The 12614-nt window shown below is 55.7% G+C and overlaps 4 protein-coding genes across 4 annotated transcripts; 3 read left to right on the top strand and 1 right to left on the bottom strand.

Annotated features, from left to right (window-relative positions):
• Positions 1-66: 66 nt before the first annotated feature.
• On the top strand, positions 67-4382 carry BBK36DRAFT_1170971 (V-type ATPase; the record flags this gene model as incomplete). Its single annotated transcript, XM_024895510.1, has 9 exons — positions 67-336; positions 440-1213; positions 2167-2205; positions 2440-2550; positions 2664-2748; positions 2849-2904; positions 2966-3127; positions 3188-3513; positions 3575-4382. 9 exons carry the CDS (start codon positions 67-69, stop codon positions 4380-4382), a joined length of 2631 nt encoding a protein of 876 aa, XP_024747721.1.
• A 1550-nt stretch (positions 4383-5932) lies between these two features.
• BBK36DRAFT_1170970 (diphthamide biosynthesis protein 1) lies at positions 5933-9167 on the top strand (the record flags this gene model as incomplete). Its single annotated transcript, XM_024895509.1, has 4 exons — positions 5933-6779; positions 6870-7205; positions 7723-7941; positions 8002-9167. The coding sequence occupies 4 exons, from the start codon at positions 5933-5935 to the stop codon at positions 9165-9167; spliced, it is 2568 nt and encodes an 855-aa protein (XP_024747720.1).
• A 556-nt stretch (positions 9168-9723) lies between these two features.
• Positions 9724-10179, bottom strand: BBK36DRAFT_1124780 (hypothetical protein; the record flags this gene model as incomplete). The annotated part of the gene is made up of 1 exon (XM_024891197.1): positions 9724-10179. The coding sequence occupies one exon, from the start codon at positions 10177-10179 to the stop codon at positions 9724-9726; it is 456 nt and encodes a 151-aa protein (XP_024747719.1).
• A 413-nt stretch (positions 10180-10592) lies between these two features.
• Positions 10593-12122, top strand: BBK36DRAFT_1164514 (40s ribosomal protein S6). The gene is made up of 5 exons (XM_024894653.1): positions 10593-10658; positions 10827-10913; positions 11101-11463; positions 11697-11864; positions 11925-12122. The coding sequence occupies exons 1-5, from the start codon at positions 10653-10655 to the stop codon at positions 12018-12020; spliced, it is 720 nt and encodes a 239-aa protein (XP_024747718.1). The 5' UTR covers positions 10593-10652; the 3' UTR covers positions 12021-12122.
• The last annotated feature ends 492 nt before the right edge of the window (positions 12123-12614 follow it).

Here is a 12614-nt window from a genome sequence, read left to right as displayed (position 1 = left end):
CGCCAGCCTCTGTTTCTGTCAAGTCAATCACATTCATTATTTATTGACTGGATTCGCTCATTGATCATGTCTCTGCTCCGCTCGTCCCTGTGTCGCGCGTGCAGGCGGTCGTCGCCGCTGCTGGTGGTGCGCCGAGGCTTCGCAACGGCCGGCCGCGCGCAGACGTCATCCGACAACCGGGTCAAGATTGTCGAGGTCGGCCCCCGAGACGGGCTGCAGAACGAGAAGAAGGCGATTCCGCTGGCGACCAAGATTGAGCTGATTGAGCGGCTGGCCAGGACGGGGCTGACGACGATTGAGGCTGGGTCTTTTGTTGCGCCGAAATGGGTGCCTCAGGTAAGGGGGTGTTGTGACTTGGGTTTTGATTGTACTATACTACGCGGCGGAGGAGCGAGAGAGAGAGAGAGAGAGAACAGATGGCTGATTGTCATTGATCCAGATGGCCAATTCGAGCGAAATCATGGAGCACATCCTCCAGCAGCCCATTGACGCCCCCGTCCCCGTCACATACTCGTTCCTCGCACCGAATACAAAGGGCCTCCAGAACGCAGCAGCTCTGCTGAAACAGAACCCCGGGCGGTTCTCCACGCAGCTGGAGCCCGACGTCAAGAAGCCCGGGATCGAGGTGGCCGTCTTCGCGGCCGCCACGGAGAGCTTCTCGCAGAAGAACCTCAACTGCGACATCAAGACGTCGCTGGAGCGCTTCAAGGCCGTCATCCAGGAGTCCAAGGCGCTGGGCCTGCGGGTGCGGGCGTACATCTCGGTCGTGCTGGGCTGCCCGTTCGAGGGCTTCGACGTGGACCCGCACAAGGTGGCCGAGATCGCGACGGACCTGCTCGAGTCCGGGGCGGACGAGATCTCGCTGGGGGACACGACGGGCATGGGGACGGCGCCGCGGACGAGCGCGCTGCTGCGGTGCATGAGCGCGGCGGGGATCCGCAACGAGGACATTGCGATGCACTTCCACGACACGTACGGGCAGGCGCTGGTGAACACGGCGGTGTCGCTGGAGCACGGGATCCGCATCTTTGACAGCAGCGTCGGCGGGCTGGGCGGGTGCCCTTACAGCCCCGGGGCGACGGGCAACGTGGCGACGGAGAACATGGTGTACTTTATGGAGACGCTGGGGATGGAGACGGGAGTTGACTTGGACGGCGTGGCGGACATTGGGGCCTGGATCACGCAGGAGCTGGGCAAGGCGAATGACAGCTCGGTGGGAAAGGCGGTGCTGGGGGCGAGGGCGAGGAAGAGCGCTGAGGCTGCTGCTGCGCCGGGACAGACGTAGATGGTGAAGGGTGATGGTCATGGTGAGGATGGGGGTGAGGTGTGTTTGGATGCGTGTAAGAGGATGGTTGATGATCTGTATGAGTAAATAAGAAATACGTTGCACAAGAATCTTCTTGATGTCCTATTGTGTGTCTCAAGATGGGCAGGATAGGGATTTCTGTTGGATATAAGTCGTTGTTGCTTATCGGGAACCGTCAATCCTCGTGGCTGAATATCGTTGCTATTACCTGCCGGTTGAGCTCCATGTGCTATTTTCTGGGACCAAGTCTTGCTTGATCTGGTCCAATTGATCCAATGGCGTTGCTACTTAGGCAGTTCTTGAAGATGTCTATATCGAGATTTGATGTTTTTTGTAGAGCTATTTGAGCTGTTGTAGATGGTCCCCTTGCACAGATTGCCGAGCTTCGCCCGCAGTAGTATCATTAATCACTGCTTGATTCTCCAGCTGCTTGTTTGGAGGGGTAGCTTCAGTTCAGGAATGTCAATGGAAGCGCCTGCCGCTAGCAGTCATGTGATGTCACGGCCGCCGAGTCGTCTCTCGCTGTCCAAATCTTGACTCCAGGCCCCCAGCCAGCCCAAAGAGGCCCTCGGCGTGGGGTCTATTTTTCTGCGCAGCGACAACCGGCAGCACTAAGAACCTCCAATTGCTACCAGGTAGCACGGCCTTCAGCGCCCCCCCAACCCCAAACTCAGCCGCTAAAAGCCCGCTATAGCGAACAGCCCAAAGGCACTGAACGGCGTCCGGGTCGCCTCTCGTCTCCACCCACTCTTGCGCTGAGCTGTTTCGCTTCCAGCCAGCCTTCCCTCTACTCTCTCGTCGCTCGTCGCTCGTCTCTCCGACCTTCCAACCTCCAACCAGCTCCAGCTCTTTTCTGCGAGGCACCTCATTCCCGGGCCTGCTACGGCTTCTCTAGCTCTGTCCATCTGCCTACCCTCCACAGCTCTCATTCACGCCTTTGCTCGCTACATCCGTCAGCACTCGACGAGCCCGCTCCTCTATCAACCCCCCCTTCAACCTTGAATTCGTGGCTACTTGACTGCTGCGCCGTGGCCGAATCACAACAAAGCCGACCTGGGATCACGCAGATATAGCTTCACAGCGGAAGCTTCCAGCTGCTACGCATACGACGAAACACAGAACACACATCAGAGAGATTCGCAGCAATGGCGGACCCACGCAATTCGTCATCCTACTCGGTTGTGCCGCAACTGCAGTATAACACCGTGAGCGGCGTCAACGGTCCGCTGGTCATTGTCGAGAACGTACGGCGTCTGCAGTCTCTTTTACCCTTTGTTACTCTTCCATCTCCTCTGCTGAGGCAGGAAATGGAGCAAGAGTCGGTCTTATACAATGCTGACGATGGATTGCGGCACAGGTCAAATTCCCGCGATACAATGAGATCGTCACGCTTACCCTGCCCGACGGTACGGAGAGAAACGGACAGGTTCTGGAAGCTCGAGGTGAGTGAAGATTCCTCTGCAACGATACGCCTATATGTGGGCATGGCACTGCCAATGTCTTCGTGGAAAGCGAGTTCTGACTATGGGGGGGGGGGTACAGGTGACCGAGCTGTTGTCCAGGTTTTCGAGGGTACCTCCGGTATCGATGTGAAGAAGGTACGTCAGCCCAGTGACCAGCTGCTGGAGAGCTGTTGGCTGACATGATACGCACATCTAGACTCGTATCAAGTTCACCGGCCAGAACCTCAAGCTCGGTGTCTCGGAGGACATGCTGGGCCGTATCTTTGATGGTTCTGGACGTGCCATCGACAAGGGCCCCAAGGTGCTGCCGGAAGAGTACCTCGACATCAACGGCAGTCCCATCAACCCCTTCTCCCGAGTAAGTAGCATCATATCGATGCTTTCTTCGTTTTTGTGTCGCACAGCTTACCCGTCTTAGGAATACCCCGAGGAAATGATTGCGACCGGTATCTCGGCCATCGACACAATGAACTCGATCGCGCGAGGACAAAAGATTCCCATCTTCTCCGCCTCCGGTCTGCCACACAACGAAATCGCCGCTCAGATTTGCCGACAGGCTGGTTTGGTCAAGCAGCACGGAGTTACCAACAAGGGTGTCCACGACGGCCACGAGGAGAACTTCTCCATCGTGTTCGGTGCCATGGGTGTCAACTTGGAGACTGCTCGATTCTTTACCCGCGATTTCGAAGAGAACGGCAGCTTGGAGCGTACCACGCTGTTCCTCAACCTTGCCAACGACCCTACGTAAGAGATTCCCTTTGTTAGCCAACGACTTGGCCAGACTGAAAGCTGACATTGCAAACAGCATCGAGCGTATTATTACTCCTCGTCTTGCCCTTACCACCGCCGAGTACTACGCCTACCAGCTCGAGAAGCACGTCCTGGTCATCTTGACCGATCTGTCGGCCTACTGCGATGCCCTTCGTGAGGTTTCCGCCGCTCGAGAGGAAGTGCCCGGTCGTCGTGGTTTCCCCGGTTACATGTACACCGATTTGTCGACCATTTACGAGCGAGCCGGTCGTGTGACGGGACGAAACGGCTCCATCACCCAGATCCCCATCTTGACCATGCCCAACGACGACATCACCCATCCCATCCCCGACTTGACTGGATACATTACCGAGGGACAGATCTTCGTCGACCGACCTCTGTACAACCGTGGTATCTACCCCCCGATCAACGTGCTGCCCTCGCTGTCGCGTTTGATGAAGTCTGCCATTGGTGAGGGCATGACTCGCAAGGACCACGGTGATGTCTCCAACCAGCTGTACGCCAAGTACGCCATTGGCCGTGATGCCGCCGCCATGAAGGCTGTCGTTGGTGAGGAGGCCCTGTCATCCGAAGACAAGCTGTCACTGGAGTTCTTGGACAAGTTCGAGCGCCAGTTCATCAGCCAGGGCGCGTACGAGTCTCGAACGATCTACGAGTCCCTGGATTTGGCATGGAGCCTGCTCCGCATCTACCCCAAGGACCTGCTCAACCGTATCCCGGCCAAGATCCTCAACGAGTTCTACCAGCGATCTCAGAAGGATGCCAAGTCGAAGGGCAAGGCGCGAGCGGAGGTTGCCTCCAACGACAGGCAGCAGGCTGAGGAGAACCTGATTGACGCTTAACGGCCCTCGGTGACACTGTTTGTTTCGTCGTGTTGTGGAGAGTAAAGCATAAACTAGTTTGGGGGTGTGCTATTTCTTACCAGTGGTAGAATGTGAGGTGCATTAACACCGGGTGCGGAACTATTGTTATCTTTTTTGTTCTTTCATCTAATATTTCCTACTGCGCTGGAAGGGAAGCAGTCTGACACGATAATGGAGAAGGTTGTAGCGTAAATATAAGCAGCGGATTCAATGTCAAGGTGATTTCTCAGAACTCGGAACTGGGACAGGCCATGTGATAGATGATACGTCAATGGGGTGGATCTGGAGAGGATTGCAACATGAACTGACCAGCTGTATAGTACCAGTTTGGATGGTATGGATTCTAGGGTACGGCACAGCATCCTAGTATCATGTGGTTGATCCTTTGGGCAGGAACTGTGCGGAAATAAGTACTCGATCACTTTGCTACCCGTATGCACATTATTGGAGCGCTTACCGAGGAGACACGGAATCTGGGGTTGGGGAGAGCCGTCCTGTTGGTTTACCTAGGATACCTATCCCGGAGGATACTGGGATGGGAGGTGAAGGCACTTTTGACGAGCTTGTTGCATGGACCACAAGGTACCTGGTGACCACAATGTAATTGATGTCAATTGATGGGGCCTGATCAAGGTTCCGATTCCTTTCATTTGTGCTTCCTACTTCCCCGCGTTGATGTTACCTTGGGGTCTGGCGGTGACATGGTGTCGGTAACATTTGATGTAAAGTTGGGGCCATCAGATGGTCGAAACATGAACGCTTATGGACTGCATTGGCTCTCACTGAATACCTAGGCAGTATCTTGTATCCTCATATATTGTGGTCTATGGGTAATTGACCTCGTCAACTTTTGCAGTGAATGTCATTGATGACCTGAGTTTCAAGTTGTTGCTCTGGTGGTTTGCTCGGAGACTTCATCGCCAGGTGACATCATGCACGCACCTAAAGCAACCGCTCCAACCCCGTCTCAGCAAAACACGATCCTTCGCCCTCGGGGGTTTCTCTCTTCGCGTAAAAGGATCCTGGTCAACGAACCGCTCCTCTTCCTCCTTTTTTCCCCATGAACAAACGCAGAGACGATCCGGGGAAAGGCAATCTTGCTTACCCCTCTCTCTCTTTGTGCCGTTCCAACCCTTCCAACCCGCCCCCTGTGATCACCATCGTTGGTTGCCTGTTGTGGACGGCGAGAGGTTGGTTGGGACACTACTTCTTTGCGTCATGTGGACGGACGAGTGAGGCCGAAAACACGAGATGCTGCATGGACTATTCTGACGAACTATGCGGGCAATGCATGGATCCGCGGTGCGGTAACATTGGGTCATGGATGAGATGTGGTGTCACTGGGATGAGGACGAGGCCGATGTTGGAGTACTAAAGAGGGAGGGCTGGCTCTCCCGCTCTGGGGGGATTGCCTTGCCCATCTCCCTTGAATTTCTGCTGGCCCAAAGGGTTGACTGCCATATCGCGGGCTACCAACACACGCGCTGCCTCGATTGCCTCTGATCGAAACCAAGGAACCATTGCCCATCATGAAGTTGACGGGCAGCTCTCTGGCCGTCTTTGCTCTCGCCGCCGTCCTCCCGCTCACAGCAACGGCTGCCAAGGGCGGAAGCGGCCCGGACAAGGACGGCAAGTACTGGATCTCCGCGAAGGGCATCGAGGCGTCCTTCATCCCGTACGGGGCCTCCATCTCCAACCTCTTCATCAACGACCGCTACGGCATCCGGCGCGACCTCGTCGGCGGCTTCGACAACGCCTCGTACTATAGCATCGACTCGCAGCACCCGCACTTTGGCGGCGTGCCGGGCCGGTACGCGAACCGCATCAAGAACAGCACCTTCAGCATCGACGGCAAGACGTACCACGTGCTGCCCAACGAGAATCCTACAAAGGCGGCGCCCAACGGGACGGACACGCTGCACGGGGGCCCCGACGGCTGGGACTGGCGCAACTTCACCGTGTCTGCGCACACGCCCACGAGCATCACCTTTAGCATCGTCGACCCGGATGGCAAGGAGGGCTTTCCCGGCGAGGTGGTGTCCCACATCACGTACACGGTGAAGGAGAATCAGTGGGACTTCAAGATGGTTGCGCTGGCGACGACGAAGAAGACGCCCATCATGCTGAGCAGCCACACGTACTGGAACTTGGACGGTTATGCAAACAACCAGACGCAGACGGCGCTCAACCATACGCTGCATTTGCCGTATAGCGGCCAGAGGGTGGACGTCGACGGGTATTTGATCCCCACGGGGGATATCCTGGCGAACAAGAAGGGGACGGCGAATGATTTCTGGTCGAAGCCGAAGCAGCTTGGGCAGGGGTTTGAGCAGAGCGGGATCAAGAACAACTGCGGCAACAATTGTACTGGTTATGGTAAGAATTCTTGATGTCTCTTCCCCTGTCTTGTAGAGGGAGACAAAAGAAAAGAAGCGTTTGAGCTAACTGCGAGACACACACACACAGACACCTGCTACCTCATTAACCGAGATGCCCTGGGGCCCTTTGACTGGCGCACCGAAGGCCCCGTCGCGAGCCTCTCGTCGGCCTGGTCCGGCATCCACCTGGACGTCTACTCGGACCAGACGGCCTTCCAGGTGTACAGCTGCAACTCGCAGGACGGCACCCTGGCGCTGAAGAAGACGCAAGGGCTGCACGGCAACAAGCGCTTCCCCAGGACGATTCCGCAGTACGGGTGCCTGGTGATGGAGGTGGAGGACTGGATCGACGGCATCAACAACCCGGAATGGGGGCGGAAGCAGGTCTGGGGACCGGGGGACGAGCCGTACGTGGTGCAGGCGAGTTATCGGTTTAGCATTGATGGGCAGAAGAGTGCGTGATTCGCTTGGATGTAAGTCGAACGAAGAGACGGATACGTATTTTGGCGGGTGTTTGTCTTCTATACATCCAATATACCTCTATGAGAGTCCCGAAGCTTGTACAGTATTGAGGTCGATTGAAGAGCGTAGCATTTGGATCTGATCATGTCTTCTCATGCGTGTAAGTGAAAAGGCGTCCATGGTGGGGCAGGTCTGCCGTCCGTCACCCCACCTTGAACGGTCATCTCCAGTGTAAAAATATCAAAAGGCATTTGTCACTTACAACTACAGCCAACTCTCGACATATCCGCAAAATTGCCCGCGCAGCAAACCTGATCGGTCTTATATATTAACAAGTCTTACCACTTACGACTTTGACATCTAAGTTTGCGAAAGGCCAAGACAAGCGACGTCAAATCAAAGAGGGCTGCCAGACGAGGGGACAGCGAGGGGCAAGAAGAGGTCATAGTCAAAAAGAGGAAGAGAAGAGGTTGATTTAGAAATGGAAGACGACAGGGCGCTCGTCGACCTCGGCGCGGCGGCGGATATCGAAGAAGCGCGACTCGAAGTGCACACAACAGAGGCCGAAACTGCAAAGAACGAGGCGCCGGCAACAACAACTAGACAGCCGAAGCGGCGGTTCGTGGGGAGAAGAGCGGCGGATGAGGCGGCGGCGGCAAAGGGAACGACGGAGGAGGGAGGCAGCGGAGCTGTTCAAGGTATCTATGATAATTCAGTATTCGTCCTTTGAAGCTCAGTCTCACACATTCGCAATACAGCTGCCAAGCCTCGACGAGCGCCACGACTGCTCAACCGAGTGCCCCCAGAGATATCAGAAGACCCCAGCCTCAAGGAAGCCATCGCCCTCCTCCCGGCAAACTACAACTTCGAGATCCCCAAGACGATACACCGTGTACGCGAGTCCGGCGCGCGCAAAGTGGCGCTGCAGATGCCCGAGGGCCTCCTCCTCTTCGCGACGACCATTTCGGACATCATCACGCAGTTCTGCCCGGGCGTCGAGACGCTCATCATGGGCGACGTGACGTATGGCGCGTGCTGCATCGACGACTACACGGCGCGGGCGCTGGGGTGCGACTTGCTGGTGCATTATGCGCATAGCTGCTTGATTCCCGTGGACGTCACCAAGATCAAGACCCTGTACGTCTTTGTCGACATCAGCATCGACACGGCGCATCTGGTCGCCTCGCTGGAGAGGAATTTCGCCAGCGGCAAGACCATCGCCATCGTCGGCACGATCCAGTTCAACGCTACGATCCACGGTGTGCGGAGCAGCCTCGAGGCGGCGGGCTTCGGCGTCGTTGTGCCGCAGATTGGACCGCTCAGCAAGGGCGAGATCCTGGGCTGCACGTCGCCTCGCCTGCGGGACGAAGACGGCGTCGACCTGATTCTATATCTCGGCGACGGGCGCTTCCATCTCGAGAGCATCATGATCCACAACCCGGCCATTCCGGCCTACCGCTACGACCCCTACTCGCGCAAGCTGACGCGGGAGACGTACGGCCACGACGAGATGCAGTCGGTGCGCCGCTCCGCCATCCAGACGGCCCGCAAAGCACGCCGCTGGGGCCTCATATTGGGATCTCTCGGCCGTCAGGGGAACCCGCATACGCTGGCCATGATTGAGCGCGAGCTGGCCGAGAGAGGCATACCCAAGGTCGACCTGCTCCTGAGCGAGATCTTCCCGGGCAAACTTGCCATGATGAGCGACGTCGAGTGCTGGGTCCAGGTTGCGTGTCCGCGTCTGAGCATTGACTGGGGTTACGCATTCCCGAGGCCGCTGCTGACTCCCTACGAGGCACTTGTGGCGCTGGAGAAGAGAGGGGGATGGGGTAAGGAGGAGGGTGGTGATGGCATCTACCCGATGGATTATTATGGGAGGGATGGATTGGGGAGAACGAAGCCGTTGGAGGGCGTTGCGGCATGATTGCAAATTTCAAAGCGTCAAAAGTCATGGCCTAGAAGCTGGAGTTCTTTGATATGTACATATATAAGCCGATGAACATGCTTCTATGCTCCATGAGATGAGAGTCCTGCATCTATCGTATGATGGCCGCCTATGGCGTTGCTCGCAATCATTACGAGCAACTGGCCCGATGGAAATCTCGACTATATTTCATGGTGAGTTGCTTCCAAGAGAGCAGTGTGATGAATGCGGCGGTCGTTACGAGCAGCTGGTCTGGTGGCCATTCCGTCCATATTTGATGGCGAGTTGCTCGAGAAAGCGGGCGATGAATGCCGCAACCTGAGAAGCATCTGGTGCAATGGATACCGCCTCGGTAGTGACGCCTTTAGTTGCTGTCTTCTGGCGTACAGCAATGAGACTGATGATCGCTCTTGGCATGAGGAAGAGTCCGAAGTATCGGAGCTGTTTCTTGCTCGAGTGACGAAGACAGGTGTACGGCGAGAGGTGATGGGCTCGCAGGAGTATGGGGGCACTTCAGCGAGTTTGAGAGAAGACTTGAGACTACCCCTCCCATTTCTCATGAAGCCGGAGCATGAGCCGTCCCAACAGGCTCCGGCCGACTCGCAAACATGAGCTTATACTTGACAATTTCCACCACCTCCAGGTTCTCGCCCTCCTCGGCATACGTCCCGCCGGACCCCTCCAGCGTCCTGTTCTGCCGCCTCCGCACCACGGCGAGCGCCCTGGGCAGCTTCTTGACCTCGCCCGTCAGCCGCTGGTGCTGGCCGATGTACATGTGGACGCGCTTCATCCAGCCCGTGCCGATGGCGTCGGGCGCGTAGTCTGGGAACTCGAGCCTGCCGACCTCGACGTCCTTGAGGGGCTCGCCCTCGGCGTCTTGGGGGAGGTTTATACTTCCTTGGAGCTCGAGGATGGCGAGGCCCGAGGGGGTTTGGAGGAGCTTTGGGAGGGGGCTGGGGGTGGTGGAGGGTTGTTTGGTGGGAGGGTAGAGTTTTGCTGCTGATGAGGACATTTTTGGGATATGTGATAATAGAGATTGGAATGAATTAAGAAAGTCAAGAGGAAGTGTTAAAAGATGAAGTCGACGACGGTGTGTAAGTTGTATGAAGCTCATCACAGCATCAGATCCTGCCCCCACATGTTCCCAGTAAATCGTGCTGGACCAACGCCACATTTAGAGGTCATGAGAAGTGAGGCTGGAGATGCCCCAGCCACAGCCTGGAAACAGCAAACCCAAGCCCATTATTTCCCCACCTGTCGGTACGTATCTCGCAACTAGCGGCAGGCCCCTCTCATTGGCCAGGTTATTTTTTTTGCACACACGCCAAAATGGAGCCCTAGGCGAATGCACACAACTTTTTCCTCGATTTTTTTTGCCCGCCCATTTCCCGCTCCCCTTTGCCCTATCCCAATTCCTTCAACACTCAAAGCCGACTTCACGCGTGCCAGGTCAAGCCAAACTTGCACCACCACAACACTGGCAAGATGAAGGTACGCATACAGATTCCCCGAGAAAGAATGCAGCAGAATTACTCCACGATGGCATCGCAAGTGATTGCTACAATCACGCTGGACGGATCATTCCATCTGCATTCGTTTCGATATAAGTTTCATCGGTGGTTGTCTTCTTGCTAACATGGCCTTTTTTCCTCTTCGCAGTTGAACATCTCCTACCCTGCCAATGGCAGCCAGAAGCTCATCGACATTGAGGATGAGCGCAAGCTCGCCGTCTTCATGGAGAAGCGGGTACGTTCCAAATCATCCTCTCCCTACCTTTCGACGGAAAAAAACGAATAGGATAGATTGTTTTCGAGCTATCGACGAGAAACACGCGCTCGATACATTGAAACTTTTCCGTCTCCAATTTTCCGATCACCCACCAGTCTTGCAAAATGAGGAGAGAACCGAAGATTAACGGACGTGTGATAAACAGATGGGCGCTGAGGTCCCCGGCGACTCCCTCGGCGACGAGTTCAAGGGCTACATCTTCCGCATCACCGGTGGAAACGACAAGCAGGGTTTCCCCATGAAGCAGGGTGTCATGCACCCCAGCCGTGTCCGCCTGCTCCTCTCCGAGGGCCACTCGTGCTACCGCCCCCGACGCGCCGGCGAGCGCAAGCGAAAGTCGGTCCGCGGCTGCATCGTCGCCATGGACCTGTCCGTCCTGGCCCTCAGCATCGTCAAGCAGGGCGAGGCCGAGATCCCCGGCCTGACCGACGTCGTCCAGCCCAAGCGCCTCGGCCCCAAGCGAGCCACCAAGATCCGCAGGTTCTTCAACCTCACCAAGGATGACGATGTATGTTTCACCCTGTACCCATACTCGGTCATCGCCTACCCGGAGCTGCGGTGGAGGGAATGGCAGTCTGGGTAGAGTGTGAGAAGAAAGACCTGGGCAAACTCCTCTACTTGCCTCTTTGGAACACGCCTTGTGTCAAAAGGCGAGCAGAGAGTTTGTCCGGTGCCGAGCTTTTAAAACAAACAAGTATGAGAGATCAATGGGAAACTAATCACCGTGGGCAAATGCAATAGGTCCGCAAGTACGTCATCCGACGAGAGGTCCAGCCCAAGGGCGAGGGCAAGAAGCCTTACACCAAGGCTCCCAAGATCCAGAGACTGGTCACCCCCCAGCGTCTGCAGCACAAGCGCCACCGTCTCGCTCTCAAGCGCCGCCAGGCCGAGAAGGTCAAGGACGAGGCCGTGAGTAACCCCGAAACGACGCAATATTTGCCTTTCATGATGCTAATGCAATCCAAATAGAACGAGTACGCCCAGATCCTGGCCAAGCGTGTCGCCGAGGCCAAGGCCCACAAGGCCGATGCCCGCAAGCGACGAGCAAGCTCCATGCACAAATAAGGGTTCGGCGTTTTCTTTATATAATGAAAGTAAAAAAGGGGGGGGGGAGGGGAAATTCCATCATACCTTTGGTCCTGTGATTTGCATGCAATCGGAGTGAAGGATCTCTCGGGCTTTTAAATAAGGGGCTCAACCTGCCACGAATGTATTAGAAGCATTTCGATTTCAAAATGCATTCATGACGCCATTCATGATATATTCCCCTCGCTTCTCCAACTTCTTGATGTTTGATGATTGATTGCTCTGACGTGCGAACCCTATACTGTTGAATGTAAAAGATGGAATATGGGCAAATTACACTCAGTAGACGAGGCGCCCTTTCCCTGGCTTCCTTATATCTACCATGTAAGGAAGGATAGCGTCAATATGCCATAGCACGGAGTCCTCTCATGAAGTTTCTTCGTTCATGTATTACTAGGTACGATCACAGTGACGAGATACGGCAGAACTCAGAAGCTCAAGACTCGCTGGTTTATAATCTGCGGGGAATCCCACTGTATTTGCCCTATTCTAAGTCGAGCGAATTCCTAATCTACTTGCAAGCAATACATAATACATATTTTTGACCACCCCAGTGAGGTACCAAACAAACAA

The sequence above is a fragment of the Trichoderma citrinoviride genome, assembly GCF_003025115.1.
Source record: "Trichoderma citrinoviride strain TUCIM 6016 unplaced genomic scaffold BBK36scaffold_11, whole genome shotgun sequence".
Classification (NCBI taxonomy): Eukaryota; Fungi; Ascomycota; class Sordariomycetes; order Hypocreales; family Hypocreaceae; genus Trichoderma; species Trichoderma citrinoviride.
The sequence above is the reverse complement of the archived record's forward strand: the minus strand, read 5'-3'. Positions and strand labels throughout refer to the sequence as shown.

What these genes read in the sequence shown, in the direction of transcription:
- BBK36DRAFT_1164514 (XM_024894653.1), top strand. An exon ending in CCGTCTTCATGGAGAAGCGG is followed by an intron (nt 10,914 to 11,100) that starts GTACGTTCCAAA and finishes TGTGATAAACAG; the next exon opens with ATGGGCGCTGAGGTCCCCGG. An exon ending in AGAAGGTCAAGGACGAGGCC is followed by an intron (nt 11,865 to 11,924) that starts GTGAGTAACCCC and finishes CAATCCAAATAG; the next exon opens with AACGAGTACGCCCAGATCCT.